The sequence below is a fragment of the Pteropus vampyrus genome, unplaced genomic scaffold (assembly GCF_000151845.1).
Source record: "Pteropus vampyrus isolate Shadow unplaced genomic scaffold, Pvam_2.0 Scaffold186, whole genome shotgun sequence".
NCBI classification, from domain to species: Eukaryota; Metazoa; Chordata; class Mammalia; order Chiroptera; family Pteropodidae; genus Pteropus; species Pteropus vampyrus.
In genome coordinates, this window is record NW_011888967.1 from 2,879,983 (window position 1) to 2,897,578 (window position 17,596).

Here is a 17,596-nt window from a genome sequence, read left to right on the forward strand (position 1 = left end):
CATTTTTAGAGAATTAACTGCTATAATCTGACCTAAAACAATGGTCAGCCAGTGGCTAATCATGATAAATAATACATAAAGGTAATTAAGGCACTAAGTTTGAATAACTGAGCTGTGTTTCCTCAATAGGAACTAGACTTGAACATTTAAAGACATAACAAGGGAAGAAAACTCATCATCAGAGATATAGTTCCATTTTATAAACACGTCTTCATTCTAAGTTTAATAAAACTTACTCTTTTTCTCCTTCTCTAGAGTTTCCCTCTCTTTATGCTTATCAATTATCTCACTTTCACATAATTCCTTTTCATCTTGAACTCGTCTCAGATCATTTGTAATGGCATCAATCTGGGGTTGAAGATTCACACAGTTTTCTGTGCTCTTCAGTTCATTCTGCAAATCTTCTATCATTTTGCGGGTATTACTTATTCTCCTTTGTCGGTCATGCTCTTCATTCTGTTTTACTATTAAAGCCTGCTGAAGTTCCTCAATCTAATAAAACAAAAGTAGGTTAGTATTGGAGGTTGTTTTTTTTCTCTTTTTTATAAGGCTTTTATAGTTTTAAGAACACAAACATTCTTAAGAACATGAGTATTTTCCTCACTAAAAGGTATCCCACTAGAATTAGACAGTTACACCTACCAGACTACCTATAACTTTCTTTGTTCACTAATATAGCCCAAGTACTTAGAGTAGTGCTTAGCATATAGTCAGCACTCGTTAAATATCTGCTGAATAAGATATTTATGAAGCCAAATTGCTAAATATTTATAGGAAGTAAATACACGCTTCACATCCTAAGACTGACATCAAGTCACATGGTGTGTGACAGACTTTCAATAAATTAGCAATAATAAAATGATGATGTTAAACTGAAACTATTAATTTTAAACGGAAACTATTTCCTTTCAACAAAATTCTTTTCAACTAACACTTCAAGTTAATATTGAAAGATTTTTAAACATCAACCCACATGTTCTGATTCACTGACTTATATTCAGGGTAAGTTATTTTTAAAAGTCATTTAAGTTGTCAATGAAATTTTTGTCAAAACCAAACAAAGTCTACCTAAGACAGCGTCAAGATTTTAAGAAACACATATACCTAAATATACGCTTATACACCCAATTTGTTTTTTAACAAAAATAGAATTTTGTATTAAAATAGATAAGGTTAGCACATCACATAATTAGCCTATTAATTTACTTTCCAAGACTCATTTACTCCCTCTAAAAGTAACATTCATTATAGAAAATATGGAAAATACAGAAACAAAAAATCTATAATCCTAATGTCCTTAAACATTTACATTTTAATACCTATCTACAGAACATGTTTTACTAAATGGCATCACTAAAAATGTATTGAGAGCAATTTCTCATTATCCCATATGTCCTCACAAAATAAAAACTTTTTTTCTTCAAAATTAAATTTTAATACCTCAATCATGTCCTGTTATATGGTTATACCACATTTTAGCCTATTCCCTACTGTTGGAAGTTTGGGATGGTATCAATTTCTTCTTCCTAAAAATTTAGCTTTGACAGTATTAAGATGATGAACTAAACATATGCCAAAATACTCTCTTCTATATCAAATATGGAGAAAAAATATTTAAAAAATTAAGTTACATATATGAAAATTAAAAATGTTCAATGGGCCTAAAACAAGGATGCAGACAAGAAGCCACGGTGTTCCGCCAGGAAACCATGAAGTCCAAGCCATTCAGAAGAATATATATGCATGTTACAGAAGACAGGTATAAATCAAAAATTACCAAACACAAGAGGCAGTCCAAGTCCATGAAAAAGGACAAGAAATTCAATAAATATAACCTTTGCATTCCCAGCAAAATAGAGATCCTAGCTACCAAAAACTCGTTCAAGAAACTACCATGACTAATCCCATCATACTCATGATTAGCTCCGAATGTTCTTGTTCTAACTGAAACTTGGCTATCCTGGAAGACGCTTCTCCCTAGAGGCCTCTGAAGTGGTGACCGTTTCCTGCCATAATTCTTAAGAGTATTTTAGAACTCAGAAGTGGGGAAGGTGTCTCCATTTATACCTACTGTACTACTTCCTCTGTTAACTAAGCCCCATTTCAGTTCCTTTGAAGACCACTGGATTAGATTTTACTATCCGTTATCTTTGTTGCTACGTTAGCTACTGCCCTCAAAATTCTTCCTTACCCACTTTGGTTAATAATGGCTTTACCTACCACTCGACTGACTCAATGTCTTCCTCTTCCTCATTATGCCTGTCATCATGAGATTTCAACACACATAAAGAAAAATCAATCTCTTTGGCCTCTCTATTCCTTGACTTCTTCAACTTCAACTGTCTTCTATCCCACCCTTCCACCAACCACTATCTCTTACTGTTTGTTACATTCTCGAACATGTAAATCCCTCCAAATCACACCATTTGTATTTCTACAATCCTATTCTTTGAACACCATGTCCTGTCTTCCATTTACTTACTATGGTATTCCTATTCCCACTACCTGCCGAGGTTCCACAATCTTGTAACCACTCCCTTGCAAAGACCTCGTGACCCTCTACCAATGTCACATTAGCCAGGAAAAAGCCTAGTTCTTTTAAAACCTAACTATATACCTTCTATCTATCTGTATCTAAGCAACTGAACTAATTGCAGAAACTCTCAAAAATCGGCCACACTTTAAATTTGTGGCCACAAAGCTTAAACAGACACAAAACGACCTATTACATTTCTCTAATAGATGTGTGCTCTCATTCTAAGTTCACATCTTCTTCCCTTTCCTCAGTCCTTTATTGCTACATACTCTCTACTCATTCAGCTAATGCTGTTGTCTCACACTTCATTAACAGCATAGTTAAAATAGGAGTACTCTTATTAGAATGCATTTTCTCTTTTCAAATCCATCACCCTACCTCCATCTGTACTCATTCTGCTTTACCTTGTATAATGTAAGGAGAGTTCTTTTAAATAGCTAAATATAACCCCTCCAAGGCTACTCCAAGCAGTATTTCTCAAATTATTTATGGTGAAGGACCACTATTGAAAAGAATTTCAAGCCATCATAAGTCAATTTTTATCAATTAAAACTACATAATTTTGGAAAATAGTTTCACAGCTGCTTTGAAAATTAAATATCCACCTATGATATTCTACTTCTAGAAAATGATCCAAGAGAAATGGAAACATATGTTCATACAAAAACTTGTATCAAATACTCATGGAAGCTTTATTGGTAATAGCCTCAAACCAAAAAAATACCTAAATGTCCACCAACAGGTGAATGAAAAAACAAATTGTGATCTCAAAAAATAAATAAATAAAAAGAAAAAATACATTAAACTGAACAAAAATAAAAATACAACATATCAGAATTTGTGGGATATAAGTAAAGCAGCGATGAGGGAAATTTACATCATTAAATCCATATACAAGAAAAGAGGAAGTTTCAATATCTGAACTTCCACCTCAAGAACCTAAAAAAAGAATAATATATACCCACATCAAGCAGAGGAAAGGAAATAATAAAGATATGAATAGACATTAGTGAAATTGAAAAGAGAAAAAGAGAAAAATCAATGAAACAAAAAGCTGTTTCTTTAAAAACAAACAAACAAACAATAAAATTAACAAACCTCTAGCAAGACAAAACAAACAAAAACCAAAAAAATCCCAGAAGACACAAATTCCAACATCAGGAATGATCCCTGTATCGTTACAGACCCTACAGACATCAAAAAGATAACAGAACTTATATACACATAAATTTGACAACTTAAACAAAATGCACCAATTCCTCAAAAAACACTACCACAAGTCATCCAGTATGAAATAATTATTTATATAGCCCTATAACTATTAAGTAAATTGAATTAATAATTTTAAACTCCCCTCCCCCGCAAATGTCCAGAGCCAGATAGTGTCATTTGAGAACCATTAAGAATTTTTAAAGAATTAACAACAATTCAATACAATCTCTTCCAAAATAAACAACAACAACAACAAAAAAAAAAAAAAAAGAAGAAGAAGAAGAAACACTTCCCAATTCATTTTACAAAGCTAATTATTATTCTGGTAACAAAAACAGAGACAGTACAAAACAAAAGCTACAGAATAATATCCCTCATGAATATAGACACAAAAATCTTTTAACTGTTAGCAAACAGAATTCAAAAATATGTAAAAGAAATTATATATTTATACATCGCAACCAAGCAGAGTTTATTTCATGCATGCAAGGTTGATTTGATATTCAAAAATCAATCATTGTAATCCATCAATAATAACAGGCTAAAGATGTACATGATCATATCGATAGATAAAGAAAAAGCATGTGACAAAATTCAACACTCATTCATAATATTCTCATAAACACAGGAAAGAGTGGAACTTCCTAAACTTGATAAAGAACATCCATTAAAAAAAAAACCCTACAGCTTAATATATAGTTAATGGTGAAAAACTGAATGTTTTCCTCCTAAGATGAGGAACAAGGCAAGGATGTATACTCTTACCATTCTTATTCAACACTGTGCTGTAAAAGTTCTAGCCAGTGCAATAAGGGATGAAAAGAAATAAAAGGCACACGGATCAGAAAGGAAGAAATAAAGCTGTCCCCATTTGTAGATGACACGACTGACTATGTAGAAAAGTACCAAGGAATAGATTAAAGGGCAGGGAAGAGAGGTGGGAGGAGGTAGGATGGGCGGAGAGAAAGGAGGTGGGGGGAGAGAGGAGGTAGGAGGGGAGGGGAGGGAAGAGGTAGAGGAGAGGAGGATGGACAGGGAAGAGAGAATGGAGGAGAGGAGGAAGGGAGAGGGAGGAAAAGAAATGAAAAATTTAGGTGGAATTTAGGTCCTCAAAACACTCTGAGGACCTGTATGCTGAAAACGATATAACACTGATGAAAGAAATCAAAGATCTAAATAATTGGAGACATACCGTGTTCATAGATTGGAAGACTCAACACAGTAAAGATTTCAATTCTCCCTAAATATACATGTTTAATGCAATTCCTATTAAAAATCACAGCAACATTTTTCTGTAGATATAGAAAAGATTTGGATGTCATCAGGAATGGTGAAGTAAGGAACTCTGAAAAATCACTCCTTCATAAAAGAAATGAAAATATTGACAAAAATTGTCAAAATTAACTTTTTCAGAACTCTAGAATTTAAAAAAAGGCTTCCAACAACCTGGAAAGTGTTTATTCAAGAAAAATGTCTGAATCTTTGGAAAAAACAGCAAGCTCTGTGGTATTTTGAACATTCCCTATTCCCATTCCCCTCCCCCTCTCCCCAGTTCCAATGCAGCCTTGAAAACCAAAAGCCCACAATTATAGTGAAGTCAGCAGCCTCACAGTCACTTGAGAGATCAGAACAGGTTAGAGCTCTTTCAAATTCTCATTCTCAAAGAACTGTCATTATCTGATCTGCCTGGCAATTGTCTGGAAAATCTTACATACGAGGTTTGTCTTTATTTAACTTGACTCCACAGCTTGCACACTGCAATCCTTTGCTTGAAAGCATCTGTCAAAAACAATCAGTGGCAACTGTTTAACACCACAGTTGCCTGACACATGATAAGAGTTGTGGCAAATAAGCTAACCATAAAACTTAAAAGGAAAAGCTTTGGAAGCTCCTAGGAATTTAGGCCACATGTATGAACAGAACTGTGTCCATGCCCAGAGCTATGCATATGCTCCAGAAAGATCAGAGGAGGTCCTCAGCAATCACAAAGGCTCTGTACAAAGAAGTATCATACTCGAGAAGTATCATCTTGTGCAAATGGCAAGTGAAGACTGAAAGAGTTGTAAACTTGCACTGAAAATCAATCAAAGCTTGCAACAATTTAGAGGCTACTAACTCAAGAAAAACAACTAAATCTTAGTCGTAAGTGAAAAAACTGCCCAGTTGAACTGTTGAAGGTGTGACCCAACATGCATTCAGAGACCCTCAACAAAGCCTAGGAGACAAACTGGTTCCTGTTATTTAAGGAAATATCTGTCCAATCATTAGCTGACCACTAAGCTAACTGAGCAGACACTTTAAGAGTCACAAAAGACAACAAAGACTTCACAGAATTAGTTAGAAAAGAAACTGAAGTATAACATCATCATCATCAACAAACAACAAGCCTAGGGGAGGTGACAACTAGTTTCAAAGTTATCACGTCATACTAAACTGTCCAGTTCCAAAAAAAAATTACAACACAGTCAATGAAATAAGAAAAAAGCAGTCAACAGAAAATGTCCTTAAGGTAGCCCCAAAATTGACTTACTTTATTAAGGTCTAATAAAGACCTTAAAACAGCTATTAAAAAAGAAAGTTCAATGAATGAAAGAAAATCATGTCTAAAGATCTAAAGGAAAGTAAGAGAATAATGTCTCATTGAATAGAGAATATCAATAGAGATCAAACTTATAAAACAGAGCCAACTGTTTTATAAGTTTATGAAATTCTGGAGAAAATGCAATCACTGAAATAAAAGATTTACCAGTGGGGCTCAACAGATTTGTACAGGCAAAACAAAGCATAAGTGAACCTGAAAATAGGTCAACTGAGACTGTCTAGTCTGAGGAACAGAAAAGAAAAAAAAAAAATGAATAGAATATAGGACACTGTCAAGTATATTAAAATCTGCATAAGAGAAGTCTCAGGAGATAGAAGAAAAAGAGGCAGAAAGAATACTTGAAAAAATAATGACCAAAAAATTTCCCAACTGTGATGAAAAACATTTATCTGCACATCCAAGAAGCTCAATTAATTGCAAGTAAAATAAACTCAAGAAGATTAACATCTAGAAACATCATAGTTAACTACTAAAAAATAAGAATTTTGAAGGCAAGAAAAAGTAATTCATGTATAAGAGATCCTCAATAAGATTAACAGCTAATGCCTCATCAGAAACCATGGAGGCCAAAAGTCAGTGAGATGTCATATCCAAAGTGCCGAAAGAACTGTATAATCAGCAAAACCATCATTCAAAAACAAAGAATTTACGACATTTACAGATAAACAAAAATTGAGAGAATTTATCACTAGCACACCTACTCTACAGGAAACACTAAAGTCAGTCTTTCAGGCTGAAACGAAAGGTCATTAGAAGCAACCTGAATCTATACAAAGAAATAAAGAGCACCAGTAAAGGTAACTACATAGGTAAATACAAAAGGTAATATAAATGTATTTATTGTTTGTAACTTTTCCTCCTATTTGATATTAAAGACAATTATGATATAATTTTTAAAAATTATCAATCAAACAATCATTTGGTCTTTGTCCCTGGTTCCTGGTTGAGAGTTCTTAAAAACACTTGGAATTTCCTGAATGAAAGGAGTATCTTGTGTATCTTGTTATTCATACCGAGCCTCTTTTGATGATACCTGATTTTATGCTAGTAAGATGATTCTTGGTAGGGTGCCTATATAGCTTCAGGATGGAGGCTGGTTGCCACAAGAACTAACCACATGATTGGAGTGTTGGTACTTTCAGCCCCACTCGGACCTCAAAAAGGGGAGAAGGGTGAGAGACCAATGGCCAATAACTTAATCAATCATGCCCAGGTAATGAAACTTTGAAACTCGAACAATGAGGTTACAGAGCTTCTGGGTTAGTGAACATGTTCACGTGCAGGGAATGTGGTACACACAGAGAGGAAACGGAAGCTCTATACATACCCTGTCCTATGTATCTCTTCCATTTGGCTGTTTCTGAGTTGTATCCTTTATAATAAACTAGTATTTGTTAAGTATAATGTTTTCTTGAGTTCTTCTGTGGGTCCTTCTAGCAAACACTAAACCTGAATGAAGGGGTGTGTGTGTGTGTGTGTGTGTGTGTGTGTGTGTGTGTGTGTGTGTGGAAACTGTATAAAAAAATAATTATAAAACTGTTGATAGACTTATAATTTTAAAAATATAATTTATATGAAAATAACAGTACAAAAGAGGGAGTAGGAAATGAAGCTATACAGGAGCAAAGTCTTGTATACTACTGATATTAAGTTGGTATTAATATGAACTAGATATTATAAATTAAGATATTATTAATTCTAAAGGCAGCCACTAAGAAAATAGCTCAAAAAATACATAGTAAAAAAAACAACAGGGATTTAATATAGTACAATAGAAAATATTTAATATAAAAGGTGGTAATAATTGGGGACTAGAGGAACAGTCATTAAGACATACTGAAAACAAATGAGAAAAATAGTACATGTAAAGTCCACCTTGTAAATGTAAATGGATTAAACACTCTAATTAAAAAGTAGAGGTAGGCAGAATATATAAAAATCCGTTATCTAACTATATACTGTTTATAAGAACAACATTTTGGATTGAAAGACACAAACAGGTTTAAAGTAAAAGGATGATATATTACAAAGTCAAACAGAACTTTTTATTTTCCCTCTCCTAGAATCTTCATTTTAGTAAAAGGCACCACTATCTATCAGCTGTGAAGTCAAAAAGTTAGATAAGATCCTTGATTCTACCACAATTCAATCCTTACACCTATTCTCTGAGTAAATATTATCAGCTGAATTTTTTTGAAACCATTATCATTTGCCTAGATGACCTCAACAGCCCCTTAAGTAACTCCCTGCTTTTATTTTTGTCCCATATAGTCCATTCTCCATTAGGCAGTCCAGGGTGCTTTAAAAATAAATAAATAAACATAAACATACATACATGCTGTTTCTCTCTGGCTCTAAAATTTCTAAAGCCTTCTCACAGTTTTTCACTCCATACAGAATCAAATTCAATTTCCTTTCTTTTTTCTTCAAGGGTCTATCTATTATGGTCTTTGCCTACCTATATATCTGCTACTCCTCACGAACAATATTGGACCAAAGAGGACACTGAGGTAAGACTGTCAAAGTGTTTAGAAAAAATCTGTAATTTAGAATTCAATATCCAGCCATATTAATATTCTAGAGTGCCAAAAAGATATTTTCTGACATACAGGTACTCAGAACGTTCATGACCCAAAAAGCCTCTCTAAAACACCTACTCAAAATGTTCAACAAACCTCCCCTGCCCCAAATCCCTACTTCCTCAAAAGAAGGAGCCAGAAGTGTGATATAAAAAGTAAGATGATCTAATAAACCAATAAAACATATTTTAGGTCTGAATAAATACAGACAGTAAAAAATAACCTTTTAAGTAACGGACAAAATTTCTGATGATATTGACAAGAGTACAGGATAAGGAAATAAAAGCTTACTAAGATTTGTCGTAAGTGGAAGAAAAAAATACTAAATTTTTTTTGTAGAAAAATGTGTTATTTAAACTGTAAGAGTAATCAGTAGAATAGGTTTAGAATATATAACTTTAGGGGAAAAAAACGGAGTAAGAAAACCGTGATCAACAGCGATAGAAAGAAAAGAGAGCAGGAGGAATCAAACAAAAAGCAAAGTAAGTAGAAAACAACTGTAAATGACTAGTTAAAACTCCTTTAACTGCTTGAAAAAGTTATCTCACACCAAATAGAAAAAAATTTCAAAACAAAAGCTAGTAATATTATTTACAGTAGATAAATCAAAATATGACACAGAAAGAACAAAATAAAGCTTTAAAATCTAAGAAGCGTAAACTAATATAATTTCAAAACAACACAAATCTATACTCAGAGAAGTACTGAACTTTAAAAATGAATAAATCAGGTAAAAAAGATAAAGTGGAACATTTGTGTAATATAATTATAGTAAGCCTGCTCTAACATATATCTCCACACCTAAAGACAGAGTAGATTCTTTTCAAATAGATGTAGAACATGTACAAAATCAAATATAAAATGAAAGTCCAAAAGAGGTTTCAAAAAATTTTAAAACAAAGTCATAGACCATATTTAGACCATGGCAATATAACCAGAACTCCACATAAAAAGGTTTAACAATTCCAAATCCATAAAAGTTAAATGAGAACTCCTTTATAACTTTAAATAAATGAAAATGATAAAATCCTAACCTGAAAAAAAAAGCATGTATCAACACATGTGAGATGTAGCCAAGAGATAACCAGAAAAAAGTTATACCCTAAAATGTATTTATTAAAAATTAAGATAAGCTCTACACAGCAAAGAAAATCATCAACAAAATGAAAAGGCAATCTGCCAAATGGGAAAGAATATCTGCAAATCATATATTTAATAAGAGGTTACTATCCAAAATATATAATGAATTCATATAACCCAATACCCCCAAAATTAAAAATCTGATTAAAAAATGAGTAGGAGATCTGAATGGACATTGTTCCAAAGAAGACATAGAGATGACCAACAGGTACATGAAAAGATGCTGAATATCACTAATTATCAGAGAAATGCCCACAATGATATATCACCTCACACCTGTTAGAATGGCTATTATCTAAAGGACAAGAAACAACAAGTATTAGCAAAGATATGGAGAAAAGGGAAACCTTATACACTGTTGGGGGACATGTAAATTAGTACAACTACTATGGAAAACAATTTGGAGGTTCCTAAAAAAATTAAAAATATGACCTAGGACTTTCACTTCTGGGCATTTTTCCAAAAAAAAAACCAAAAACATTTAACTTGCAAAATTATATGCACTCCCATCTTTATTGCAACATTATTTATAACAGCCAAGATATGGAAACAACCTAAGTGTCTACTGATAGGTGAATGGATAAAAAAACTGAGATATATATTTACATATGGAATATTTTCAACTATAAGAATGACATCCTGCCATTTATGACAATATAGATGAACCTTGAGGCCATTATGCTATGTGAAATAAGCAGAGAACAGATTAATGGTTGCCAGAGGTGGGGGGTTGGAGGGTTGGTGATATGAGTTGAAAGGTATAAACATCCAGTTAAAAAATTTTGTAAATATGTATGGTGATGGATGTTAACTAGACTTATTATGGTGGTCATTTTGCAACAAACACAAATAACAAATCATGAAACTAATATAATGCTGTATCTCAATTATAACTCTTTTAAAAAAGGGAAAAAGCTAAAAATTCAAGAACTTATAAAAGTGGTAAACTCTGGCAAATATAATGGGAGAAGAAAGAAAATACTGGTCCAAGGAATATAAAACTACTTGAAAAGTCAACATGATTCCGAAAAACCAGTTAAAGATGTAAAAAAGAAAAAAAATGAAATCTTAGACCCATCTCAAATGGTACAAAAAATCCTAAATATAAGAATTTCTAGCTGAATCTAGCAATGTATTAAAATACCAACTAAGAGTTATGACAGAAATGCAAATTAAAATACCAACTAAGAGTTATGACAGAAATGCAAGAATCATTCAACATCAGACAGCCTATCAACATGATACTCCTGTATGGGATTTAAAAGATGAATTTTATGCCATTTCTCTCCTAAACTCTAACTGTAATAGAAATGGAATAAAAGGAGTTCAATTCCACAAGGACAAAGAGAGGAATAAGGGAGGAGACACCAGCAACTAGAGATTTCAATAAATATTCAAAAGATGAAAGATAGTAAAGGGACGACTAATTTAGCAGCCTATTATAGGAACCACAAGGGAAAAGGTGAGTAAAGAGAAAAAAGTGAAAAGAGCTGAGTATTCCAAAAAAAAAAAAAAAGAGAAAAAGAAAAGGAAAGGAAAAAAATCCCAAAGACTCTTAGAACTAGAAAATGTCAAGTATAAAAGATATCACATAAAAGAGAATTACTCCCGCCCTACATCCTACTCAATGTCCCTGCACCCCCGACCCCATACACACCTTGAGCACATAACACCGGCAGCCAAGTTTCTGCCATGGAAATTTGGGATTTATTCTCTAGAGAAGCTAATGGAAGAGGCCCAGAATTTGAAGATAAAGGTATAGAAAAAGGTGTATGTTTGAAAACAGAGATAAACCTAATGCTTCACCAAGAATGCTTCAAATTATATACAGCTACCCCTAAGATAGATAATTCGATATTTAGTTTCTGAATAGTCCTGGAAAATAGAAACCCATATATATTTGGGGATCTGTTAACTAAAGAGCCCACTTTCTTGCCCAATCATTCTAAAATAATTTGCCATCAAGCCCTATCCACAAAAAAGAATTTGTAATCAGCTTTTTAATGCCCTATTCTTAACATAAACAACAGAATAAATTCCTTACAATTTAATTTCTGCTATTAAGGTAACTAAATCCAATTTAACCATTACCCTATTAAAAAACTATATAGCCACCCAGCTACAAAGATCATAATGCACATCTATGGATAGTTTTAAGCAAGTTTTCCTAATTATCCTCTGTGTTACTACTGTAGAGAGCAGGAGGAATCAAACAAAAAGCAAAGTAAGTAGAAAACAACTGTAAATGACTAGTTAAAACTCCTTTAACTGCTTGAAAAAGTTATCTCACACCAAATAGAAAAAAATTTCAAAACAAAAGCTAGTAATATTATTTACAGTAGATAAATCAAAATATGACACAGAAAGAACAAAATAAAGCTTTAAAATCTAAGAAGCGTAAACTAATATAATTTCAAAACAACACAAATCTATACTCAGAGAAGTACTGAACTTTAAAAATGAATAAATCAGGTAAAAAAAATAAAGTGGAACATTTGTGTAATATAATTATAGTAAGCCTGCTCTAACATATATCTCCACACCTAAAGACAGAGTAGATTCTTTTCAAATAGATGTAGAACATGTACAAAATCAAATATAAAATGAAAGTCCAAAAGAGGTTTCAAAAAATTTTAAAACAAAGTCATAGACCATATTTAGACCATGGCAATATAACCAGAACTCCACATAAAAAGGTTTAACAATTCCAAATCCATAAAAGTTAAATGAGAACTCCTTTATAACTTTAAATAAATGAAAATGATAAAATCCTAACCTGAAAAAAAAAGCATGTATCAACACATGTGAGATGTAGCCAAGAGATAACCAGAAAAAAGTTATACCCTAAAATGTATTTATTAAAAATTAAGATAAGCTCTACACAGCAAAGAAAATCATCAACAAAATGAAAAGGCAATCTGCCAAATGGGAAAGAATATCTGCAAATCATATATTTAATAAGAGGTTACTATCCAAAATATATAATGAATTCATATAACCCAATACCCCCAAAATTAAAAATCTGATTAAAAAATGAGTAGGAGATCTGAATGGACATTGTTCCAAAGAAGACATAGAGATGACCAACAGGTACATGAAAAGATGCTGAATATCACTAATTATCAGAGAAATGCCCACAATGATATATCACCTCACACCTGTTAGAATGGCTATTATCTAAAGGACAAGAAACAACAAGTATTAGCAAAGATATGGAGAAAAGGGAAACCTTATACACTGTTGGGGGACATGTAAATTAGTACAACTACTATGGAAAACAATTTGGAGGTTCCTAAAAAAATTAAAAATATGACCTAGGACTTTCACTTCTGGGCATTTTTCCAAAAAAAAAACCAAAAACATTTAACTTGCAAAATTATATGCACTCCCATCTTTATTGCAACATTATTTATAACAGCCAAGATATGGAAACAACCTAAGTGTCTACTGATAGGTGAATGGATAAAAAAACTGAGATATATATTTACATATGGAATATTTTCAACTATAAGAATGACATCCTGCCATTTATGACAATATAGATGAACCTTGAGGCCATTATGCTATGTGAAATAAGCAGAGAACAGATTAATGGTTGCCAGAGGTGGGGGGTTGGAGGGTTGGTGATATGAGTTGAAAGGTATAAACATCCAGTTAAAAAATTTTGTAAATATGTATGGTGATGGATGTTAACTAGACTTATTATGGTGGTCATTTTGCAACAAACACAAATAACAAATCATGAAACTAATATAATGCTGTATCTCAATTATAACTCTTTTAAAAAAGGGAAAAAGCTAAAAATTCAAGAACTTATAAAAGTGGTAAACTCTGGCAAATATAATGGGAGAAGAAAGAAAATACTGGTCCAAGGAATATAAAACTACTTGAAAAGTCAACATGATTCCGAAAAACCAGTTAAAGATGTAAAAAAGAAAAAAAATGAAATCTTAGACCCATCTCAAATGGTACAAAAAATCCTAAATATAAGAATTTCTAGCTGAATCTAGCAATGTATTAAAATACCAACTAAGAGTTATGACAGAAATGCAAATTAAAATACCAACTAAGAGTTATGACAGAAATGCAAGAATCATTCAACATCAGACAGCCTATCAACATGATACTCCTGTATGGGATTTAAAAGATGAATTTTATGCCATTTCTCTCCTAAACTCTAACTGTAATAGAAATGGAATAAAAGGAGTTCAATTCCACAAGGACAAAGAGAGGAATAAGGGAGGAGACACCAGCAACTAGAGATTTCAATAAATATTCAAAAGATGAAAGATAGTAAAGGGACGACTAATTTAGCAGCCTATTATAGGAACCACAAGGGAAAAGGTGAGTAAAGAGAAAAAAGTGAAAAGAGCTGAGTATTCCAAAAAAAAAAAAAAAGAGAAAAAGAAAAGGAAAGGAAAAAAATCCCAAAGACTCTTAGAACTAGAAAATGTCAAGTATAAAAGATATCACATAAAAGAGAATTACCCCCGCTCTACATCCTACTCAATGTCCCTGCACCCCCGACCCCATACACACCTTGAGCACATAACACCGGCAGCCAAGTTTCTGCCATGGAAATTTGGGATTTATTCTCTAGAGAAGCTAATGGAAGAGGCCCAGAATTTGAAGATAAAGGTATAGAAAAAGGTGTATGTTTGAAAACAGAGATAAACCTAATGCTTCACCAAGAATGCTTCAAATTATATACAGCTACCCCTAAGATAGATAATTTGATATTTAGTTTCTGAATAGTCCTGGAAAATAGAAACCCATATATATTTGGGGATCTGTTAACTAAAGAGCCCACTTTCTTGCCCAATCATTCTAAAATAATTTGCCATCAAGCCCTATCCACAAAAAAGAATTTGTAATCAGCTTTTTAATGCCCTATTCTTAACATAAACAACAGAATAAATTCCTTACAATTTAATTTCTGCTATTAAGGTAACTAAATCCAATTTAACCATTACCCTATTAAAAAACTATATAGCCACCCAGCTACAAAGATCATAATGCACATCTATGGATAGTTTTAAGCAAGTTTTCCTAATTATCCTCTGTGTTACTACTGTATTTCCAAATATTAGTTTCCCTTACAGATTAAGTTAATAGAGAATGAGGATGATCTTAAGACAATTCCCAAAGAGGCTGTCCCATAATCCAGACATGAACACAAAAACTAGAGCGAATTAGCAAAATATAAACTTCAGTACAAAATCTTACATGTTTATCTTTCCTTTCTATAACATCTTGCTTTTGTTTACATTTTTGAGACGTCTCCTTAATATCTGTTGCCTGTAAGATTAAAACAGAAGGCGGGGAAGTTAGTTAAAAACTCAAGCAAACCAATTATGTGTCCCCACCCATCCAAATATTAAGTTGTTATGTAAGTTAACTCACAAAGTTTTTCCATGATTTCTTTCAAATCGAATACATAATTATCACCAAAAATACCAAGTTATTTGCAAATCTATAAAAGGTTATTCCTACTGATTCTAAAAATAACTGCAGCAATATGCATGTGTATGTTTATCTCTTCACATTTATTTTCTCATGTTCTTCCATTTGATCTTCAAAACAATCCTACAGGATAGCAAGGTCCATAACTTAAACCACTCAAAATAATCTATGACTCCAAAATCTCCCTAAAAGTTGAAAGCCATGATAAATAAAATTAAAATTTTAGTTATATTTTCAAATTACAGGTAATATTGCATATGCCATTTTACTAGTTATTCTAAGAAACATCAAGTTTCCTCTGTTGCCCTCCTCCAAAAAAGCATATAAATTACAAAGCCAATATAATAAATTCACAAAAGGAGTTCAATGTTTCTAGGAATACTACTCTGAATCCTCCTGTAATTAAAATAATCGCATTTCATTTTTCTCTTTTAATATCCTGAAATTTCTATATAGTAGTAACCTTCCAAGAGTGATAATTAGGATCTTGAACTGTGGTGGTAGAATTTCTAGTTAAGGAATCAAACTTACAAGTAAACTGACAAAACATTTTAAAAGACTTGCAAAATATTTTTGTATTTGCTAAAATAAAATACAGGAAATCCAAAATTGACTAGAAAAGTACCTTCACTTTGATTTGAGACTCTAAATTGTGACGCTGCGTTTCAATTTCTTCAATTCGACGGGTCATAGGAATCTGCCCTTCTTTAAGTTTTCTCACTTCATCCTTCACTCGGTCACGAGCCAGTTTTACTTCTTCATATTCCTGACGAACATTTTCATATTCCTTGCAATTAATTAAAAAATAAAAATTAGAGCACTACTAGCTTAAACTAACACATATACTAAAATCAAGGTTCAAGAAGAAATTAAATCTATAAAAAGACTGTTTTGATATTCATTTGGCAGGTCGACTAATACAGACCTCGGAAACAACTTCAGAAATAGTCAATACCAACATAATGACTTACTAAGAGTCTTGATACTCACTGAGAATTTATCTCCATAGCTAGGCAAGACTCCAATTTCCATCCCTTCGTTTCTGAAAAGTGCATACTAAAATGAAGTTCTCTCGTCTCTCAATAAAGAAGGGACACAGGAACATAAAGATGCAAGAGTAATTCAGTTATGAAAAGTAAAAATGAAAAAAGTAGAAGATGAAAGGAAAACGGGTCAAAAAGAGAAAACAAAAGGAAACATGCAGGTGAAAATGATGCTTGTCATGTCACAGGAATAAATATTTGCTAAAAAAATTAGTGGAGCACTAAGAGAGTATGCAGTAAGAGTAAATGGAATGAAGAAAAAAAACCACAAATATTAGAGTAAATTTAAAAAGAAAAAGAAAACAACTGATAATCTTAGAAAAAGGGAAACCAAAGACTTCATAAAACTTCGTAAGACTTCCTAAGAGATAAAGTGGGTGCAATAATAATAATGGCCATAGGAAAAAATATAATCCAAATGAGGTAAAGAAAGGAAAAAGTTTAAGAATAGTGGAATTATGGGATAGGGTAGGGTGGAGCAGGGGCAAGGGTTGGGGAGGCCACAAATAGCCATATATTTTTCCATTCTAGTAATAATTATTCCTACCCTAACCTTGGAACAAACGTTATAAAACTTTCTTACTCTGTTTCACTCACTGTAAAGGCATTGAGGGAATTTAATCTTTAGCCCAAACTGTGGTCTTAAATAATAAAATATATATCATACAGTGATTAGAAAGAAAACAGTAGGCTCAATAAAATTATGAAGCATACAAGATAATTAATAATCAACTACATCTGTTGCTGAATTTAATATTAGTGTTAGTTCTCAGTGACCTGAGGAGACTAAAAGATTTAATATTTACATGTATAATCATTTTTAAATCATTAACATTTTATAAAATAAACTATCTGTTGAGGACTCAAATCTGGAAGAATTAAGAGCATGGACTTAATCAAATGATATTTAATAAACAATAATAATAACACAGATAAATTTTATTATATATAATATATAAAGCAAAAATTAACAAAAGTACCTAATTTGATACAGAGTAATTAGTGCCTTCATTAAAACTTT

The 17,596-nt window shown here is 32.4% G+C and overlaps 1 protein-coding gene across 1 annotated transcript in view; it reads right to left on the bottom strand.

Moving 5' to 3' along the window:
* Positions 1-17,596, bottom strand: part of SMC5 (structural maintenance of chromosomes 5) — a 92,728-nt gene that overhangs the window by 42,294 nt on the left and 32,838 nt on the right. Inside the window, exons 5-7 of the mRNA XM_023537344.1 lie at positions 16,158-16,319; positions 15,296-15,367; positions 237-492 (exon numbers count right to left, since the gene is read on the bottom strand). Coding sequence (XP_023393112.1) covers positions 237-492; positions 15,296-15,367; positions 16,158-16,319 — 490 coding nt within the window. The remainder of the gene's footprint in view (positions 1-236; positions 493-15,295; positions 15,368-16,157; positions 16,320-17,596) is intronic.